Here is a 21,629-nt window from a genome sequence, read left to right on the forward strand (position 1 = left end):
TTTTTTAAATTCATTGATTGTGTATTAAAAAATTTTTTTTTTTTTTTTTTTTTTAATTTCTTATCTATTTATTTAATCTTTAATTTTATTGTAAATAATTAATAAAGAAAAAAAAAAATAACTCTTAAAAAAAAAAAAAAAAATTTTTATTTACAATTTTTTTTTTTATGATATAAAATAAATATATAGAAAAATAAAATTTTTAAAAAAATTAAAAAAAAAATAAAAATAAATAAAAATAAAAAAAAAAGGTGTTAAAAAAAAAAAAAAAAAAAAAAAAAATCATTCAAACACAATGGAGCAAGAAGATCAACAATACGAGGAAGATTCTTCTCAATTCAATAAAAATAATTATGTACCAGACGATAATAGTGGTGAAAAAGAACAACCAGCAACGACCACAGAAATAACAACAACAACGACAACAACAACACCAACAGCAATAGATAATAATGATTCAGATTTAACAGAAGATGTAATAAATGCAGTATCAAAATATAAAGATGGTACAAGTAGTAAGTCTGTCAAAAAGACAAGAAGAAAGTTTGCAATGAATATCGCAACTGATGAAGTATTTAATTTACCGCCAATGGAACAACAACAACAACAACAACATCTACAACCACCTCTTTCACCAAATAGTGCAAGTAATACAAATTTTGGAGCAGCTGCAACTTTTAGTCCAACTTCTATACTCTCAAAAAATAATAAAATAATCACTTCCCAACAAACATCATCTACTTCAATATCACCACTTAAACCATCACCACTTTCATTCTCTTCAGGAATTTTACCTCCAAGTTCTAGAATTTATGAATCACCACCAACCTTGGGGAAATATGTAAGTTAAAATATTATTTTAAATAAAAAAAAAAAGTTTTAAAACGCTAATATCTTTTTTTTTTTTTTTTTTAAAAAAAAAATAAAAACAATATTTAGCCATTATTACATCATTTAGGACAAAGTTATCTTGGTAATACTTTCTCAGCAGTACCTCCAGAATCAAGTGAATATTTTTCCAATTAAATTAATTGATAGAGAAAGAATAAACTTAATTCATCAAAATATTCTTTCAGTAAGTGATTAGTTTTTTTAAATATTATTATTATTATTATTATTATTATTATTATTATTATTATTATTAATATTATTATTATTTATTATTAATATTATTATTATTATTATTATTATTATTATTATTATTATTATTATTATTATTAATATTATTATTATTATTATTATTATTATTATATAAATTATCAAAAAATACTAATTTTTTTTTTTTTTTTATGAAAGAATGAATTTCAATTATTAAAATCATTAAAACACAGTGGTATTGTTAATTATATTGGAATGATAAATGATAATACAGGATTTGGTATTGTACAAGAATTTTATGAGAATGGATCATTAAGTGATATTTATAATAGATCAGGAGCATTCCAAGAATCATTAGTAGCAAAATATACATTACAAATATTGGAAGCATTAGGATACATTCATTCACAAGGTATCGTTCATAGGAATTTAAAATCAAATAATGTATTATTGGCAAAAGGTGGTAAAGTAAAGATATCAGACTTTGCAATCGGTATTAGATCTAGTGCAATCGAACCATCCATTAGATTCTCATTGAATGGTTATCCATTTTGGACATCACCAGAGGTGCTCTCGATGAAACCATTCAATCATAAAGTAGATAGTTGGAGTATTGGTTGTTTGATAATGGAGTTGATTGTTGGTCATCCTCCATTCTCACATTTAGGTCCAATGGAAGCATTGATTGAAATTATTAATCCATCAACAACTATACTACCAAATTGTTTAGATGAGAATGAACAATCATTATTCTCTTTAGAGTTAAATCAATTTTTAGAATTATGTTTTAAAAAGGAACCATCCGATAGAGCTTCAGTACATGATTTACTTAGACATCCTTGGTTATCAATGTTTAATGATAGTTCATCATCATCATCATCATCTTCATCGCAAGCTCATCCAACAGTTCAATCAAATAATCTTAATGGTAATGTAAATTCTAGAACTCATGGTGAATTTTATTCTTTAGATTTCTTATCACAATTTGAACAAAATGAAAAAGAAATTTCAAAAATTTTATCATCTGGTGATCAATTAGATTCAACTTCAAATCAAATTGATTTAAAGAAATTCCAATTTAAACATTATAATAAGAAACAACAACAACAATACAACTATAATTATAATAATTACAACAACAACAACAACAACAATAACAATACTAATGATAATGATAATGAATGTGGTGAACAAACTGAGGAAATTAATTTATCAAGCTTATCAAAAGATGAACAAATTGAAAGATTAAAAGCAATAATTGATCAAAATGAAACAATGGCAAATAATTTAAAGTATACAATGCAAGAGGTATTACAAGAACAAACTAAATATTATGAAATTTGTGAATCAATGAAAAGTAAAACTTTAGAGATTTTAAATCAAAATAAAACTGGTGCAAGAATTTCTGCACATAGTAATTCATTATTAAAGAGAACCAATCAAATGGCAAATGATTTGGGTAGAAAATATGAAATTCTTCAATCCAATATTAAAAGATTAGAGGATTATTTAATTACAAAAGATGATTGTGCAAAGAAATTGGCAAATGTAGTTTACAGAAATAAAATTTCATTCGATTCCCTATTGAATCCAACTTTGGCTGCTAATTTACTCTACCAAATTGGTTCAAAAACTTGGAAAAAAGGTCAAGAGAAACGTGCTTTTGCAACTCTAAAAGATAATTTCTTATTTTTCTTTAAAAATGAAAAATCCTCTTATCCAATCGATGTAATATATTTAAATGATAAGAGGAATATTTCAATAACTTCAATTCAAGACTCTAAAAAGAAAGCATATATAATTTGTATTGGTACAACAATTCATGATCAAAATAATTTAGATCCTTCAAATAATAACGAATCTGTGAATTTATCAACTTCACCAGGTTCACTTGTAAATAGTAATAGTAACCCCTCAATTTCAAATTCTCTTAATAATAATAATAATAATAATAATAACAATAATAATAATAATAATGGAAACCCAAATGTAATAATAACAACAAATAATAATTGTAATAGTAATAGTAATGGAAATAATATAGCGACACCTCCAATTTCAATACCGAATGGTAAAGAAGTTAAAGAAGGTAAAGAAATTAAAGAAATTAAAGAACCAAAAGAAAAAGATAAAGATAAAGAAAAAGATAAAGATAAAGAAAAAGATAAAGATAAAGAAAAAGATAAAGATAAAGAAAAAGAAAAAGATAAAGACAAGGAAAATAATAATAATAATAACAGTAATAATAATAACAATAATGGTAATAATTATAATAGTTCAGAAACAATTTGGTGTTTATTAGCATTTGACAATTCAAAGAATATGGAGAATTGGTATGGAGTTTTAGATAGTGTAGTTCCTTGGTATGATAAAAGAGCTTATGAAATTTCAAAACCAATGTTACCAATTGAAAATAAAAAACATCAAAAACAAAAATCATTAGATTCAACCAATAAACAATCACCAGGAAGTTTAGGTGGTGCTGGCGGTGATGTTTCTTGGAAGAAAGAAAGTGGTGGTATTAAATTTCAAGGTGTCGTTGGTGTTAGATTGGATGATTTAATGACTCGTGAAAGTCCAACAGCTGAATTACCCTATTTCCTATCGAAGATGTTGAAATTCTTAGAAAAGAATGTCGATGAAGAAGGTATTCTTAGATTATCAGGTTCTTCAACTGAAATCCTTGAAATGAAACAACAACTTCAAAGAGGTGAATCAATCGATTACACCTATAAAGATCCTCATGCCGTTACTGGTCTATTGAAATTGTTTTTACGTGAATTACCAGAATCAATCTTACCCGAACATTTACGTATTCAAAGTACAGAGATCCTTTCAAATGGTCGTTTTGGTGAAAAAGAAAAAATTAAAGAAATTCAAACACTCTTAAGTAATCTTAGTAGACCTCATTACAATGTCTTAAAACATATGTTATTTTTCGCTAAATTGGTCGTTGATAGAAGTGAATATAACAAAATGGTTATTGCAAATGTAACAACTTGTTTCTCTCCAACTTTACGTATTCCTCCTGGATTATTTAACTTTTTAATTAATACTTATGATTTATCTTTTCCAAAATTCAATTTATCAGTTTAAAAAAAAAAAAAAAAATTAAATAAATAAAATAATAATAAATAAATAAAAAAATAATAATAAAGATAATAATAATAATAAAATTGATCTAGTTTAATACTAAAAAAAAAATAAAAAAAATAAAAATAATTTATTGTAATATAACTTTTTTTTTTAATTTTTTTTTTTAAATAAATTTATCAGTAACAAAAGCAGGAGTTGGAGGACAATCTGGAGTGAAATTCCATTTAATATTATCGATCCATAAAGTATTGGTTTGATTTTTATTATTATAAAAAGATAATGAATATTCAATATCATTTTTTGATTTTATTTTTGAAGCAGGGATTGTAATTTCAGTCCATTGCCAACCTAATGTTGGTAAAGTGTAAGAACCAACTTGTCCCACATAAACCTGTAAAGCACTAATTGGTGGGGCTGCTCTAATAGTAAAACTTAATGATTTTATATACTTTGTTTGAAAACCACCCTCTCTGGTGAAATGTAAACCTCCATATCCTTTTAATTCAACTTGAATTAATTTTTTACCCATTGATGCTTTTTTATTGGTTTCGTGAGATTCCAAATTAATATAATCAAATTTCCAACTGAAATAGGTCACCCATCCAAGTCCTAGGGATTCTTGATAAACATAATCTGGTAATTTACCCATCTCACATTTCTTTTCAGATTCTCTTAAAACCAATGCACTACTTGACTTTTGTGTTGGTGGTGCAAATTGTTTCTTAATATCAATCATTTGGCCTGATGGTGGTTTATTAAATTTATATGATAGGGTTTGACCATCAATACCTGTCAAAATTAATGTTGCTGGAAATTGTAATTTTGCTCCGCCACCTTCTTGATTCCATGTATATTTTCCCAAATCTCTTTTTAATGTACTAATTCTTGACATTCCTGTTCCCATCAACTGAACTTGTTTAATCTTAAAATTAAATATATATTAATTTATTAATATTTTTTTTTTTTTTTTTTTTTTTTTTTTGATTTTATAATATTGTTTCATTTACTTACACCAATATTAAAATTTGAAAAACTAACATGAAAATAATAAGAGTAGTCAGGTCTTCCAGCAATGGAACCACCCCCAAAAACCGCTTTTATATATCCACTAAATCCACAAGACACTTTTTGATAACCCAAAGAATAAATATTGCCATATGCACTTGAATTACCAATTTTATTAAAATCTTTTTTTGAAATGATAAAATTGAATAGTTCTTTTTGTTGGCATGCATCACCAGCATCACATCCATCTGTTATCATAACAACTGTGCTTCCTAGTGGGCCTGTTAATTCATAACATTCCCCACATCTTGAACCTTTATCAAATGCAAAAACATTCAATGCTGCTGTTCCAATAACTCCTGGTAACGGTAAACCACATTGACCACCATCTGTTGAACTTTCACCATTTGGAACACATCTAGCTTTCTAATAATAATAATTATTATAATTATAATAATAACAATATAAATAATAATAATAATAATAATAATAATAATAATAATAATAATAATAATAATAATAATAATAATAATAATAATAATAATAAAAATAATAAAAATGATTTAGTTATTTTTTTTTATGCATTCTTTTTTTCTTTTACTTACTCCACATTCACTAATTTTTATATTTGTCGAATTTATAGTTTTAAATGTAGATAGAATTAATAGAATTATTAACTTTAAAGTTCTCATTTTATCCTATTTTTAATTTATTTTTAATGCATAAAGGATTCTTATTTTAGAATTTAAAATTTTAAATTCTTTTATTTTCTATTTATACTAAATTTATGATTATTATTTTCTATTTTTTTTTAATTTTTATTATTTTATTATATATATTTTTTTTAGTGAAATTTAATATATTTAATCATGAGTTAATAGATATATAAAACCAACATCACACCCAGACCCCCCCCCCCCTTTATAAATCCATTATTAAACCACTCACAACCACATTATTTTATTTTAAATTATTATTTATTTTTTTGTATTTTAAAAATTAAAAATAACAATCACCCACCAAAATAAAATTTCCTTTTTTATTTAATATTAATATATAAATAGGGTAATGATTGAAAGAATATTAATAATCTTTATTAATAATAAAAAATGATATTTTTAAAAAAGATTTGTAAAACATCAAATAATTGAATTGTTATTCTAATAGTAGATTTTTAAACCAAGAATAATAGTAAAATGAATAATAAATTTGTGATGATAAATGTGATGACGAAATTTTATCTTTTTTTAATCCTTTCATCTCTTTAGCTCTCTTTTATTTTTAAATTATTTTTTACAAAGTAAATATTAAATGAATAAATGGGAAACAACAATAAAAATATAAAAATAGTAATTACATAATTTCAATTAATTTATAATAAATAAAACATATTAATATATTCATAATAATAAAAATGATATAAAATAAAAAACCCCATTATTTTTTAATACAAAAACAAAGTCAATTTATTTTATATATGTATATATATATTTTTTTATAAAAAAAAAAAAATAAAGTTGTATTAATATTTTTATTTTTATATGAGATCAAATATGACTATTTTGATTTGGTCTTAGTAATGAAGGTTGTTGTTGAAATTTAAAAGATCCTTGATATATATTTGTACCAACTGGATTATAATTATTATTATTACTATTATTATTATTATTATAATTATTATAATTATTATTATTATTATTATAATTATTATAATTATTATTATTATAATTATTATAATTATTATTATTATTATTATTATTATTTGGATTTAAAAGTTCTTTTTTATATTCTTCAATTGCAGCTTTAATTTCTTCTTCAGTTAATTTACCATATTCATCACCAGTGAAATAAGCATAAACATCTTTGATACCAATGATAGCTTGTTTATTTTCTCTAATGACTTTATTGAAAATTGGATCAGTACCATGTTCCAACTCACGATTAATTGAAACGACATCATAAGGAATATCAACCAATTCACCGATTTTGAGTCTAATATCTTCTTCGACATTTTTAGGAGTTTCAGAATCGACAGCTCTCTTTGAGAGAGTTTGTTTATAGATCATTTGAGTATAAGTTTTTTGTTCACCAGTACCAGCCATAACAAGGGTATAAACGTGAACTTGATTCTTTTGACCCATTCTATAACATCTATAAACGGCTTGTCTATCGTGAACTGGATTCCAACTTAGATCCATAAGTATGACTCTAGTACCACCGGTTAAATTTGTACCTAAACTACCAGCTTTAGTTGAAATTAAAAACAATTTAATATCATTAGCCATATCATTGAATTGATCGATAAGTCTTTGTCTAGTTTTAGTTGGAGTTGAACCATCCAATCTAAAATAATCTCTACCAGCTTTCCAACCCAACTTTTTTTGAATGAAATATTCCAATTGATTAAGTGTTGAAATTGAGAAACTAAATGTAACCACTCTTTCATTATTTTGATTGAAATGTTTGAGCATACTAAAGAATAATACAAATTTATTACTTCTTTCAACTATACCTCTTCTATAACCAATTTGATTGAAATAAGTTGAAAACACTGATGGTTGTAACAGATCGGATGCTTTAATCTCATTTAAATGAATAACACGTTGAATTAATTCATTTTTATAGATGATATCAGCTGTTGGTACATCATTTGCCTTTAGAATAGATTTTAATTCTGAAATCGATTTCTTTTCCAAATCTTTTGTTACCAATGGTTTCTTTTCTAGTAAACCATCTGGATGATTACAAACCACTGTTAAAACTTCATATTGCGCGAAATGATCATTGAAATTACTATTTTGTATTGAAATTTCCAAGAGTTTACTTTGTATATCGGTTCTTTTCACTAGAATCATCTTTTCAGATTTAGAAACTTGCATTTCTCTATCTAAAACCTCTGGTCCTAATCTTTGTACGAAATCTTTAATCAATGATTGTAATGCTGCTAATCTACCTCTCATCAGCTTGATATCTCTTTCATTTGATTCACTCTTTGTACCTGCTGCTATTGGTTTAACGAATCTGTCTTTAAATTCTTTTTCATTACCTAAATGAAGTGGACGAATGTAATCAATCATAGTATAATACTCCATGAGATTATTTTGTAATGGGTAACCAGTTAACAATACTTTTCTATGGGTTTTAATTAGATTGGCAGCATCTGAGATTTTAGTTTTAGTGGATTTCAAACGATGACCTTCATCTACAATTAAGAAATCAGTTTCTAATATCTTTGCAATCGATGGATGTCTCTCTTTGATATGTCTATTGATTGTGGATGAGAATGATTCAAAAGTCATTGCTAATACACCCCCACCACTGAACCAATTATCAAATGTTGGAAAACGTCTAACCAAATCCTTATGACGTGGTGCAAACACTCTGATGTTGGTGCTCTTTTCTGATTTTGGTAACCATTTCTTAAATTCTTTCTCCCAATTGTATAAAGTATTGGCAGGTACAATCAAGAGATACTTTGTACCCTTATGATATCTATTGTGAGTGTGTAAGAATGCTATCACTTGTAATGATTTACCCAAACCCATTGAATGTGCTAAAATGCAACCTTTACCTTTGAAAACCATATTGTCCCAAAGAAATTGTACACCAGAATGTTGATGAGGCTTTAAGAAACATCCAATCTCTGGATCCAATAGAATATCTTCACCTTTACCATTAGCACTTTTATTACCTGGGAAAATGAATAATTTATCTCTTGCCACACCTTCTGAACTTCTAGCTGCTCTCATTTCTTCGATTTGTTTATTCTCAATCTCTTCTTCTTTTCTAACTCTAAGTGTTTGTCTATTTACATTATTAACGCTTTGAACTTCCATTTTTTTAGTTTGTAATCTTGTTTTTGATATTGGTGGTGATGTTGATGACGATGACGATGATGAGGACGACCTTAATGATGATAGAGTGGTTTGTTTTAATGGTGGTGTAGTTTTATTGCTGCTTCTGGTGTTAATAACGCTCATTTCAATATCTGAAGATTCTGAACTAAGTTCATCATCACTTTCACTACTTGAAATGGTGATTTCACCTTCACCACTTTCACTACCACTACCACTAATACTTTCACTTGAATCTGAATATTTTATAAATTGTTCCAATTCACTATCTTCTTCACTTTCACTCTCACTCTCAATAATATTCTTTGGGGTTGTTGAAGATCTTCTAGCTCTTATAGTTCCACCAATACTTCTTCTTCTCCTTTTTCTTCTTGTTGCTGCTGCTGTTGTTGTTGTTGTTGTTGTTGTCTTTGGTTTTTGTGGTTTATAACTATCAGAGGTTGAACTATCCAAATCATCATCCATTTCACCTTCACCATCACTACCATCACTAATTACAATTCTTGCTCCATTTGATGAATCTATAATACTCAAATCGTCACTATCATCCGATAAATCGATTGTTAAACTTGCTTTTCTCAATCTTCTATTATTATATACCTTTGTTTTTGTTAATCCCTCCAATTTTGAATCTAAATCTTGTGCACGATGTGCTTTTATTTTTAACTCTTCCTCTTCCTCCTCCTCTTCATCTTCATCGGTTGTAGTGGTACTAACAATTTTTCTTTTTTTATCATTTGTGTCCCCCTCTTCATCATCATCATCATCATCATCATCACCATCACCATCTCCTCCCCACATATTATAATCGTCATCATCATCATTATTATTTCTACTAGTTTGTGGTGGAAATTTTGGTTCACCTGGTTTCTTTCTTTTCTTTTGTGATGGATTCGATGGGTTCCAAAGGTCTTCTAAATCTAATTTCGAAGTTACTGGAGTAGTAGTAGTTGTTGTTGTGGTGGTAGTGGTTGATTTTTGTTTTTCACTTTCACTTTCACTTTCATTTTCACTATCATTTTCATTTTCACCTTTATTTTCATGAAGTGAGGATTGTTGAGATAATAAATTATCTTCATTCCAATCATCAGGACTATCGTCATCGTCATCATCAGTTTCTTGTTGAACAACAATTAATTTTGATTTTTGTGCACTTGATGATTGTTGTTGTTGTTGTTGTTGTTGCTGTTGTTGCTGTTGTTGCTGTTTAATTTGTGATGGTGATTCTACATATTCTGGTGGAGGTTTTTGGCTGTGTAACATATCGACAATCCATTCCTCTTTCCAAAAATCTTCAAAAGTTTGACTTATCGCTTTATAAACTTTTGGTGAAAATTCATATTGAAAGTCATTAAATAATTTACATTTTCTAGCGTTATATTCAAAATATCTCTTTTCTCTAATCTTTATAACTTCCATATTTTTTCTAGACAAATTCCATAATGGTAAAGCCATCTTTTTCAAACTATCTATATTCTTTTCAAACCACTCTCTCTTTCTCTCTGCGATATAGTCTTCAATAACTTCTAAATCTACGATTTTATTTGACTGTAATTGTAATTGTGATAAAGGATTTGATTGTTGTAAAAATTGTGAAACAAGTCCACCACCACCACCACCCCTATTCTGATCACTTTTATTTTTATTTTGTTCATAATACATTAAATCCTCTTCTTTCTCCCTCTTTCTTTGTTCTCTACTCTTTAAATTCTCTAGATCTCTTTGTTCTTGAGTTTTACTTGATCTATTTACTTTTCCATCTGTATCCATTTTATCTTCATTTTCATTTTCATCATCATCCTCTTTTTCTTTATCTTTTTCTATCTTTTCTTTTTCTAACTTTTCTTTTAGTGATTTTTCTTTTTCCAACTTTTCTTTAAGTAATTTTTCTAGTCTCTCTTTTTCTAATCTTTCTTTTTCTAATCTTTCTTTTTCTAATCTTTCTCTTTCTACTCTTTCTTTTTCTAAGCTTTCTTTTTCCAATCTTTCTTTTTCCAACTGTTCTCTTAGTGATTTTTCTTTTTCTAGTCTCTCTTTTTCCAGTCTCTCTTTTTCTTGTCTCTCTTTTTCTAGTCTCTCTTTTTCTACTCTTTCTTTTTCTAGTCTCTCTTTTTCTAATCTTTCTTTTTCTAATCTTTCTTTTTCTAATCTTTCTAATCTTTCTTTTTCTAATCTTTCTTTTTCTAATCTTTCTTTTTCTAATCTTTCTTTTTCTAATCTCTCTTTTTCTAATCTTTCTTTTTCTAATTTCTCTTTTTCTAATCTTTCTTTTTCTAATCTTTCTAATCTTTCTTTTTCTAATCTTTCTTTTTCTAATCTTTCTTTTTCCAATTTTTCTAATTTTTCTTTTTCTAATTTTTCTTTTTCTAATTTTTCTTTTTCTAATTTTTCTTTTTCCAACTTTTCTTTTTCTAATCTTTCTAATCTTTCTTTTTCTAATCTTTCCTTTTCTAATTTTTCCTTTTCTAATTTCTTTTTTTCTTTGTTTTTTTCTTTATCACTTTTATATACATTTGGTGCTTTTTCTTCTTCAATTTTTAATAATCTGTTATTTTCATCATTTTTTGGTTTGATATCAAATTGTTTGGTTGTTGATGATGATGATGATGATGATGATGATTTTTTTGAAATAGTTTCTTTTTTATTTGATTTCTTTCCTTTTCCATCTCTTTCATTGTCGGTTGAGGTTGATCTAGATCTTGTCATTGGCATTGATCCACTTTCACTACCACTAAAGCTACAACTTCTACTTCTACTTTCAATAGTTGAAGTACTACCTGTACTTCTACTCCTGTTCAATGACGGACTATGATCTCTACTTTCTCTACTACTGCTGCTACTACTGCTGCTACTACTAGAACGACTTCTACTACGACTTCTTTGTGTTATTTTACCTTTACCTTTACTTTTACTACTACTTTTGTTTGTTTCATCTACACTACTATCTGATTCCATATCAACATCCTCTCTATCAACTATGGAAGGATTTTTAAATTTATTATTTTTATTTTTATTATTATCATCATCAATATTATCTTTTTCAAATCCACTACCTCTCACCATAGTTAATCTCTTTTTTTGTGGTGTGTGTACTAAATCTGTAAGTTTTAATTCGTCAACACCACTACCGCTACCACTACCATCTTTTTCATCATCATCTGTTTGCGATTTAGTACTTGTGATATCTTCAATACGATCTTCATACTCTAAACTAAAATCATTATCATCGTCATCATCTTCATAATTATTATTGTTATTATTATTAGTATTAGTATTATTATTATTATTTAATGCATTTGAAATATCATTATCAGAATTACCATCATCTTTGCTAACATCTAAAAAATTAATATTATGATGCATTGTATCTTCGGAATAAGATTGCATATGAGAATTTCTCCTATTATTATCTTCAAGGGATGTCTCTAACAATGTTCCCAAACTATTTTTAAATTCACTACCAGTATGTGATGCTGAAAATGCATTTTTAACTGCAACTTGAAATGCTTCTGATTGTAAAAAATCTTCGATAAACTTTCTTTGATCATTACCATCATTTTTATTATTATTGTTATTATTATTATTGTTATTATTATTATTTTCAGAAACTGGTGTATTATGAATCTTTTTATTATCGCTTTCTAATATTATTATAAAATATATACATAAATTTATTAGTTATTAGAGATATATATATACATAATTTATTAAATAAAATTTAAAAATTACCTTTAAATTGTTTAATTGATCTTTTAATATCAATGATATCACCAATTTTAAAACTCATCATATTTAAATGCTCATCAGTTAATAAAATGAATTGATCCCATTGTGTAATTTTTTGATCTTCTAATACTGGTTGATATTGTAATAGATCCAATCTTGTCAATAAATCTTTAATATTATTATCAATAACTTTGGGTCTTTGTATTGGTGTTGATACAGGTTGAATTGCTCTATTTTCATTATTTTGTTTATTTACACTTTTAATTAATATATTATTTTTTGGTTTTGGTAATGTCGTTAAATTTGTAGGTGTTGTAGGTGTTGTAGGTGTTGTAGGTGTTGCCGTTGTCGTCGTCGTTCCTTTAGATTTTGGTGTTGTTGTTGTTGTTGTTGTTGTCGTTGTTGTGTTTGTAGGTGTTATTGGCGTTGTTGGTGTTGTTGTATGCGTTGGAGTGGATGGTAGTTGAACAATACTATGCTTCTTTGTAATCACACCACCCGTCGATTTACTCTTTTTAAATAGATTGGCAGAATTTGATTTATCAATATTACTATTGTTATTATTTATACCATCGCTGTTGTTGTTATTGTTGTTATTGTTGTTGTTGTTCTTGTTATTTTTCTTATTGTTTGTGTTGTTATCATTATCATTTATTTTATTATTTGTGCTCATCGTTTTGGTATCTATCTCACAATCATTGAGCAACCTTTATTTATACAAATGCTCTGAAAAAAAGAAAATAAAAAAATAAATTAAAAAACACCAAAAAAAAAAATTAAAAAATAAATTAAAAAAAAAAAAAAAAAAAAAAAATAGTATTTGGGGAATAAATTTCGAAAGATGTTTAAGTTTCATCCATTTTTTTGATAAAAATCTTTTTAATTTTTTATTTTTTATTTTTTTTTTTTGTTATCCATAAGCCTACTCCCCACACAACAAAAAAATATCAGATAATCCATAAAATCAAATATTTTTATTTTTTTTATTTTTTTATTTTTTTATTTTTTAATTATGATTTAATATTTGATAATCTTTCAAATAATTTCAACCCAAATTGTTTTTGAAATTCTGGGCTATAATACATTAATAAATTTGGTAATGAATCAAATGATTTTTGAAAATCTAGACCTTCTTCTAACTGAGTATCTTTAGTTTTATTTATGTATTCAATTATCTAATTGGTGTGTGTATAGTACAATAATTAATAAAATGTTTGGAAATATATATATATATATATATATATATATATATTATTGTATATAATATACACATACAGAATAACCATCAACTAAAGACATTTTAATTAATAATTCTAAATTATCTTTTGTATTGGTTTTTATAACAGCAACGTGATTAATCTCAGAAATAGGATGATCTAAAACCAATTCAACTTTTTCAACACCATATTCAATATCATTTATAGCATCATCAATTTCCTCTTTAAAATTATTCATTCCTTTTTTTTTTTTTATATATATTAAAATTTCAGTGTGAAAGTGATGTTAATTTATTTTTTTTTTTTTTTTTTTTTTTTTTTTTTTTTTTTTTTTTGAAAATAACCACCATGTTATTAATCACAAAAAAAAAAAAAAAAAAAAAAAAAATTAAATAAAATTAAAATTAAAATTATTTATTTATTATTTTTGTTTTTATTTCTATTTTTATTGTTGTGATGCAAGTTGATTAATTTTTACATTTGCTTCTTTATATCCATCTAATGATTCCATTTGTTTTTTCCAATTTTCAATTGCTTTATATGGTGAAAAATCATATTTTATTCCTTCTAATTGTTTAAGTTCAGAATAACATGAAAAATCAGCAATTGTTAAACGATCACCAACAATATATTTGTTTTTACCATTTTTTAAAAAAACATTTTCAATTTGTTTTAAACCAATTGGTACACCTTCTTCAGCATTTAAATTTTTATCATTATATAAATCAGTACCAAATTTTGGCATTAAATATTTTTGAGCAAATAATGATTGTGAATAAGCTCTAATTCCTAAATGCATCCAATCTAAATATGTATCAACTTTAGTTTTTTCTAATAATGTTTCACCATAATATTGGTTTAAATTAAATTCTTGTGATAAAAATCTTAAAATATTATGTGACTCAATATAAATTTCGCCTTTATATTTCAATGCTGGCATTTTTTGTAATGGATTTCTAAAAAAAAATTAAAATTTTTTTAAAATTTATTTAAATAATAAAATAAAATAAAATAAAATAAATATTTACATTTTTTTGGATTCTTCTGTTCTAGCTTCTTTTTTTCCAAGTAAAATTTCATGGAGTTCAAAATCTATTTTATTAAAAACTAAAAACCAATAAACAGCACGAACGGGTTGTGATACTTAAATTTAAAAAAAAAAAAAAAAAAAAAAAAAAAAAAAAATAAAGAAAAAGAATAAAATAAAAAATTGAATTAAATAATTTTAATATTTGGTAACTTAATTAAATAGTAAAAATAATTTTTTTAAAAAAAAAAAAAAAAAAAAAGAAATTTACTTAAATCACCATATAAAATTATTTTATCTGACATTTTTATTTGTATTTTTGTGAAGTATTAAATTAAAATAAATTAAAAGTAAAAAAAAAAAAAATATTATTATTGTGTGTAAAAAAAAAAAAAATAAAAAAAAAAAATAAATTTAAAAAATGGGGGTATTGTAAATTTATTGAACAAGCAAAGATTTAATATAAAATTTTATATTAAACTTTGTGTTACTGATATAAAGTTCTCCAATATTCGAGAAAAATGGAGAAGCAAGATGGAGAATAAATAAAAAAAAAAAAACACTATACCTAAACCACAACTTTATTTTTTTTTTTTTTGTAATTGTTATTGGTATTTCAGATTATCCCCCAGTTTTTAAACTATTTTTTTACCAAAAAAAAAAAAAAAAAAAAAATTAAACCATCTTTGAGTTATTTTAATTTTTTAAATTATTCCCTGGAAAAAAGAACAAAATTAAACAAATAAAAAAAAAAAATAAAAAAGATCTTAAAAAAAAAAGATTGATTTTGTTTTAAATTATTAAAAAAATTGAATTTTATTAATAAATTTAAGCATCACGAATGACAACAACGTCTGGTTGTGGGATGTTGCAAGCACCGTGGATTTTACGGGTTTCGTCGTATGGTAACATAATGGCGACTTTGACACCGAGGGTACCTTGTCTTAATAAGACGTGACGACAGGCGAAATCGATGAAATCTTTTGATGGTTGACCAGATTTGATCATGTAACCGTCTCTGAATTTCATTGATTTGGCTCTTTGGGCTCTTAATTTACCTGAAACGATAACTTCACAACCTTTAGCACCACGGGTCATGATTTGGTGAACGATGGCGTAACAAGCTTTACGAACTGGGAGACCAGCTAATAATTTGAGTTTGAGTGATTCAGCTTGAGCGACGGCACATAAACCTCTGTTTAAGATTTTTTCAGCAAAGAGAACGACGGTACCTTCTTTGAAGTTGAATCTCTTTTGGACTAAAGAGCAGAGTTCTTGGATACGACGAGCGTTTGGACCAACAACAGCTTGGGTCTTTGAAGCACGGATGATGATTTCAGTTAAACCTGGTGAGGTTTTTAATTCAACACCTGAGTAACCTTCATCTTTGTTGAATTCACGAGTGAACAATTCATTGAGTTCAGCGTGGAAGACACCATCGGCGACGAACTAAAAAAAAAAAATTAAAATATTAATAATTTGTTTGATTAAATATAATATAATATAAATATTTATTATTAATGGTTGATTTTATTTTAATTGTTTATTTTTTATTATTATTTTTTTTTATTTTTTTTTCAAGATCACAAAAAATGATTAGTGTTGAAATTCCAATCAATGATTAATTTATTTCCTTTTATTGTTGTTGATTATTTTATTTTTATTTTTATTTTTATTTTCATTTTTAAAAATTTTACCTTTCTTTTCTTTGAGATTTGTAATGATGAGTTCATTTTATTATCTGTTTCTGTGTTAAGGCGAAAAAGGACTAATAATAATTATAAAAAAAAAATTTACGATTGGAACGAAAAAAAATTTTTTGAAAAATAAAAAAAAAAATAAAAAATAAAAAAAAAAAATTTTACATAGTTTTTTTTTACATAGTGTTTTTTTTTTACATAGTTTTCTGGGTTTTTTATGAGAATTTTGTGAGCATGTTTTTTTTTATTTTTTTGATATTTTATTTATTTTTGGTCCAAGAAATAAAAAAGAAAAAAGACAAACGAGGGGTTAACTTTTTTTTTTATTTTACTTTTTATTATTACTATTATTATTATTATTATTATTATTATTATTATTATATACATAAATTTTTTTTTTTTTTTTTTGAATAAGAACAAATCGAATATTAAAAGTGGATATTTTTAGATTTTATTTAAATAATTTTTTTTATTTATTTTTATTTTTATTTTTTTAAATATATAAATAATTACACATAATAAATTATTAAATTATAATTTTTTTTTTTTTTTTTTTTTTTTTTTTTTTTTTTTGTTTTTTTTGTTTTTTTTTTTAAAAAAAAGTTAAAATAAAATTACTTTTAAAAATATTTAATGATGAAAATAGATTTGGAAAAAAAAAATAAAAATATTTTTAATTGAATTATTCAGTCATCATACCAGTGTTTTTTAACATTTTAGTTAATTTTTGAACCAATTGAGAAGCATTTGGACGATGATTTGGATTTAAATCGATACAAGTCACCAAAAGTTCAATGAGTGGTTGAAGTAATTTTGGTTGAATGAGATCAGTTGGTAATGGTGGACAAGTACCATTGATGATCATTTCAATGGATTGGAGATGTTGGAATTGATGGTAAGGTGGGAGTAAAGAGATGATTTCAAAGCATAACATGGCAAAAGACCAAATGTCAGCCTTTAAACTATAACCACTATTTCCACCATCGGCAACATTCAACACCTCAGCGGCCATATAACAAGGTGTACCAATACAAGTTTTCAAAGTTACACCATTACCCAACTCTTTACTTGTATCGAAATCGCAGACCCTAATACTGCAAACCCTGCCCTTGTCGTCCAACGAACACATGATATTTCCAGGCTTGAGGTCACGATGTATGATGGGGTTCTTTTGGGTGTGAAGGAACTCCAAGCCCTTGGCGATCTCCAATGCCATCCAAATCACCTCAGTGGCTGGGAAAGGCGAAGTTCTCTTTGTGATGACATCCTTCAAAGAGTGTGGGTAGAATTCCATAAATAACCAAAGTTGATTACCACTTAAACGGTGACCTAAATATTTTGCAATATTTTGGTGACTTAATTTAACCATGATTGTAATCTCTGAAATGAATTGTTCAACCAAGAAAGGTGAGGTATTCTTTAATTTCAATACCTTTACTGCACATGTAAAACCATCGACAGTGCATCTATGAACTGTACAACCACTACCACCTGACCCAATTTGTTCACAAAGTTTAATATCGGATACACTGAAATCAATACCACCCTTTTCAATATCTTCAGGTTTTCTAGTCTCATTCCTTTTCTTTGATGAGATAATATTAGCATGAATCGCTTGAATCCAATCCTCTCTATCTCTGTTCGAATCTGCAATGAATGTAAAACATTCTCTATCGTTATTATCTTCGCCATTACTATAATTTACACTATTATTACCATTATTATTATTACCATTTATATTATTATTACTATTAATATTATTATTATTATTATTATTACTATTTACATTTGTTATACCATTATTATTACTTATAAAACCGCTACCACCACCATTATTTATTAATACCCCACTACTTTTTATATCAATTACACTATTATTATTACTATTACTATTACTATTTATATTATTATTATTATTATTACCATTTGAATTATTATTATTATTATTTTTAGATTTTGAATCATTATTTGTCATATTATTAATTGCATTTTGAATCCCATTCAATGATAACATATTTGGAGAATTATCTTGTTGAGAATCAATATTTTGTATAGATATTTGAAAGATTGGTCTATCTTCAGGGTCGGAAATCATGGTTACTTCAGCTTCACTTAATGATATTTTCTTTTTAAATGAAAATTGATTCGATTTCTTTATTGGTGTTGATAATACAAATATATCATTAAATAAGAAACAATAATATTGATTTGAGTTTGAACCTTTACCACTCTCTGTTAACATACCCTCTCTAACATATCTTCTATGTGGTAAATTCAAATTTTCAAATTTACCTGTCATTTGATTTTGAATGATTCTAACTTTATTTTGACTATCATTATCTCTAATCTTTTCTTTAACATAATCAACTGTTGATTTCATTTTAATTACAGCCTTTATTTTTAAATTTTTTGGTAAAATAAAATATTAATAATTAAATAAATAAATAATTAAATAATAATAATAATAATAATAATAATAATAATAATAATAATAATAATAATAATAATAATAATAATAATAATAATAATAATAATAATAATAATTACTTTTTTAAATGGTTCATAATCTGGATGAGATTGTGGAGTTAAGCTAAATAAATAATTAATCATTGATGTATATTGACCAATTCTTGAAACTGGTAAAACTAAAAGAGCACCTAAATCTGTGAAATTACTATCTAATAAAATTTGTTCTTTCTCTTGAATAAATGCTTGAAATTTATGACTTTCTTCTTTTAATTTATTTAAAACTGAAATTGATGTATAATAATTTTTAACATATGATGCATATAATTTAAAATAATCACACTAATAATAATAGTAATAATAAATGTTAATAATTAATTTAAATAATAATAATAATAATAATAATAATAATAATAATAATAATAATAATAATTATAATAATAATAATTTAATAACTTACAATTTTTAAGAAACAATCACCTAAACCAATTGGATTTGAAGTACCATCTAATAAAACATTTTCTAAATCTTCAGCCAATAATTTACTTGAACCTAAAATTACTTCAGTATCACCAAATAATTGTTTAACTTGAGCTTTACTAATGAATGGATTATTTGAAAGATTTGATTCATTTTTAAGTGGTTGAAGGAATTCTTCAACAATGATATTTAAGTAGAATGCATACTCTTTTTCAGTTTGAAGGATTTGTAAAGATACTTGTCTTCTCTTTTCGAGCATTTCCAAGTATTGCTCTTCAGTGAGTTGTTCAATCTCTTGTGGATCACTATTGACTTGAATCGATGAAGTACTTGTTGCTCTACTTGGTGGTGGTGGGAAGAAGGTTGATGATCCAACTGTTTGTCTTTTTGGTCTTTCATTGTATGATATGGTATCTCTGGTTTTCTCTTCACCATTATAAATAGTATTGCTAAATGCTGAACCAGTTGACTGATTACGTTGATGATGAATCTTTAACAATGCTGACGCAGATTGTGGTGCATCATCAAATTTACCACCACCTGCTAAACTTAATTTTCTTGGTGTTATATTGCCACCACCACCAGAAGAAGAAGATGAAGATGAATTATAGCTTGTACTATGAACTAACGAACCTTCACCAGGCACAGAATCACTTTCATTCATAATACTTTGAAAATGATCGAAAATCACTTTTAATTTAGTGTTTTTAGTCAAGAGTTTGAAATATTTTGCTCTCCAAAGTTGGCAATCATTACTAAGTTTCTTATTCTCATCTGCAAATGAATTTAGTAAATATTTAGTTTGTTGATGAGCTTCTTTTTCATTCCTTAATTCTCTTTGCAATTGTTCAATTTGGTTACCATTAATTGATGCAGTTGGTGGTGATCCTGATAATCTCAATGGCTTATTAGATGGACTATCCTTATTATTATTATTATTATTATTGTTGACGCCGCCAATAGGTTGTTGATTAATGTTGATACTTAATGGTCTATTATGGAATCCAGTATTTGGTGGTGTTGTAGGTTGTGGTGGTGCTGGTGGTGCCGTTGATGTTGGTGTTGGTGAAAATAAAATTGATGGTGTACTATTATTTGATGATATTTCACCACTATTGTTATTATTATTATTATTATTATTATTATTATTATTATTATTATTATTATTATTATTATTATTATTATTATTATTTTGTTGTTGTTGTTGATTATTATATGATGATACATTTCCACCGGTTACATTGAATAATGAATATGATCTTGGTGGGACTTGAGGTGCATTTATATTCTTTTTAACTGAAAAATCACCAGAATATCTTTTATTTGCAACATCTTCAAATAAAGATAAAAGTGATTCAAATCTTTGTTTTGGTTCAGATAATTCCATTCCAAATTTTTACCAAAAAAAAAAAAAAAAAAAATTTTTTTTTTTTATCTTTTTCTATAGCCTTTTTTTTACCTTTTTTTTTTTTTTTTATTTTGTTAATAAAAACTAGAAGAGAAAAGAAAATAATAAATAAGAGTTAATAATTGATTTTTTTTTTTTTTTTATAATAATAATAATTATAACAACAATCAAAAAAAAAAAAAAAAAAAAAAATTAAAAAAAAAAAAACCAAAAAAAAACCAAAATCACTCACAAAAGAAAATTTTTTTTTTGAAAAATGTGATTTGGGTGATCAAAATTTGGAAAAAAAAAAAAAAAAAAAAAAGAAAAGAAAAGAAAATAAAAAATAAAAAAAATGTTTTTATGTATATTTTATATAGAAAACAGAAAATTAAGTAGAGTGAAAGAATTAAAGGAACAAAATAAAAAATAAAATAAAATTTTTTTTTTGATAAAACAAAAAAAAATAGAAAAAAAAAATAAAAAAATAAAAAAAAAAAATTAAAATAAAAGAAAAAAAAAGCTTTGGGTGTTTTTTTTAATATCTAAGGTGTTTGTGTAGTGGTGAAGGAA

At 25.2% G+C, this 21,629-nt stretch overlaps 7 protein-coding genes across 7 annotated transcripts; 1 reads left to right on the plus strand and 6 right to left on the minus strand.

The window, feature by feature from the left end:
• Positions 1-295: 295 nt before the first annotated feature.
• On the plus strand, positions 296-4,194 carry DDB_G0293184 (RhoGAP domain-containing protein; the record flags this gene model as incomplete). Its single annotated transcript, XM_629340.1, has 3 exons — positions 296-841; positions 959-1,075; positions 1,297-4,194. The coding sequence occupies 3 exons, from the start codon at positions 296-298 to the stop codon at positions 4,192-4,194; spliced, it is 3,561 nt and encodes a 1,186-aa protein (XP_629342.1).
• Positions 4,195-4,357: 163 nt separating this feature from the next.
• DDB_G0293186 (hypothetical protein) lies at positions 4,358-5,891 on the minus strand (the record flags this gene model as incomplete). The annotated part of the gene is made up of 3 exons (XM_629341.1): positions 4,358-5,116; positions 5,206-5,625; positions 5,805-5,891. The coding sequence occupies 3 exons, from the start codon at positions 5,889-5,891 to the stop codon at positions 4,358-4,360; spliced, it is 1,266 nt and encodes a 421-aa protein (XP_629343.1).
• An 855-nt stretch (positions 5,892-6,746) lies between these two features.
• On the minus strand, positions 6,747-13,452 carry DDB_G0293120 (SNF2-related domain-containing protein; the record flags this gene model as incomplete). The annotated part of the gene is made up of 2 exons (XM_629342.1): positions 6,747-12,694; positions 12,783-13,452. The coding sequence occupies 2 exons, from the start codon at positions 13,450-13,452 to the stop codon at positions 6,747-6,749; spliced, it is 6,618 nt and encodes a 2,205-aa protein (XP_629344.1).
• A 337-nt stretch (positions 13,453-13,789) lies between these two features.
• On the minus strand, positions 13,790-14,234 carry DDB_G0293188 (hypothetical protein; the record flags this gene model as incomplete). Its single annotated transcript, XM_629343.1, has 2 exons — positions 13,790-13,954; positions 14,055-14,234. The coding sequence occupies 2 exons, from the start codon at positions 14,232-14,234 to the stop codon at positions 13,790-13,792; spliced, it is 345 nt and encodes a 114-aa protein (XP_629345.1).
• A 207-nt stretch (positions 14,235-14,441) lies between these two features.
• DDB_G0293122 (hypothetical protein) lies at positions 14,442-15,328 on the minus strand (the record flags this gene model as incomplete). The annotated part of the gene is made up of 3 exons (XM_629344.1): positions 14,442-14,952; positions 15,025-15,139; positions 15,295-15,328. 3 exons carry the CDS (start codon positions 15,326-15,328, stop codon positions 14,442-14,444), a joined length of 660 nt encoding a protein of 219 aa, XP_629346.1.
• A 523-nt stretch (positions 15,329-15,851) lies between these two features.
• rps3 (40S ribosomal protein S3) lies at positions 15,852-16,756 on the minus strand (the record flags this gene model as incomplete). Its single annotated transcript, XM_629345.1, has 2 exons — positions 15,852-16,472; positions 16,721-16,756. 2 exons carry the CDS (start codon positions 16,754-16,756, stop codon positions 15,852-15,854), a joined length of 657 nt encoding a protein of 218 aa, XP_629347.1.
• Positions 16,757-17,405: 649 nt separating this feature from the next.
• Positions 17,406-21,056, minus strand: kxcB (DH domain-containing protein; the record flags this gene model as incomplete). The annotated part of the gene is made up of 3 exons (XM_629346.1): positions 17,406-19,115; positions 19,271-19,531; positions 19,650-21,056. The coding sequence occupies 3 exons, from the start codon at positions 21,054-21,056 to the stop codon at positions 17,406-17,408; spliced, it is 3,378 nt and encodes a 1,125-aa protein (XP_629348.1).
• Positions 21,057-21,629: the final 573 nt, after the last annotated feature.

This window comes from Dictyostelium discoideum (assembly GCF_000004695.1).
Source record: "Dictyostelium discoideum AX4 chromosome 6 chromosome, whole genome shotgun sequence".
Classification (NCBI taxonomy): domain Eukaryota; phylum Evosea; class Eumycetozoa; order Dictyosteliales; family Dictyosteliaceae; genus Dictyostelium; species Dictyostelium discoideum.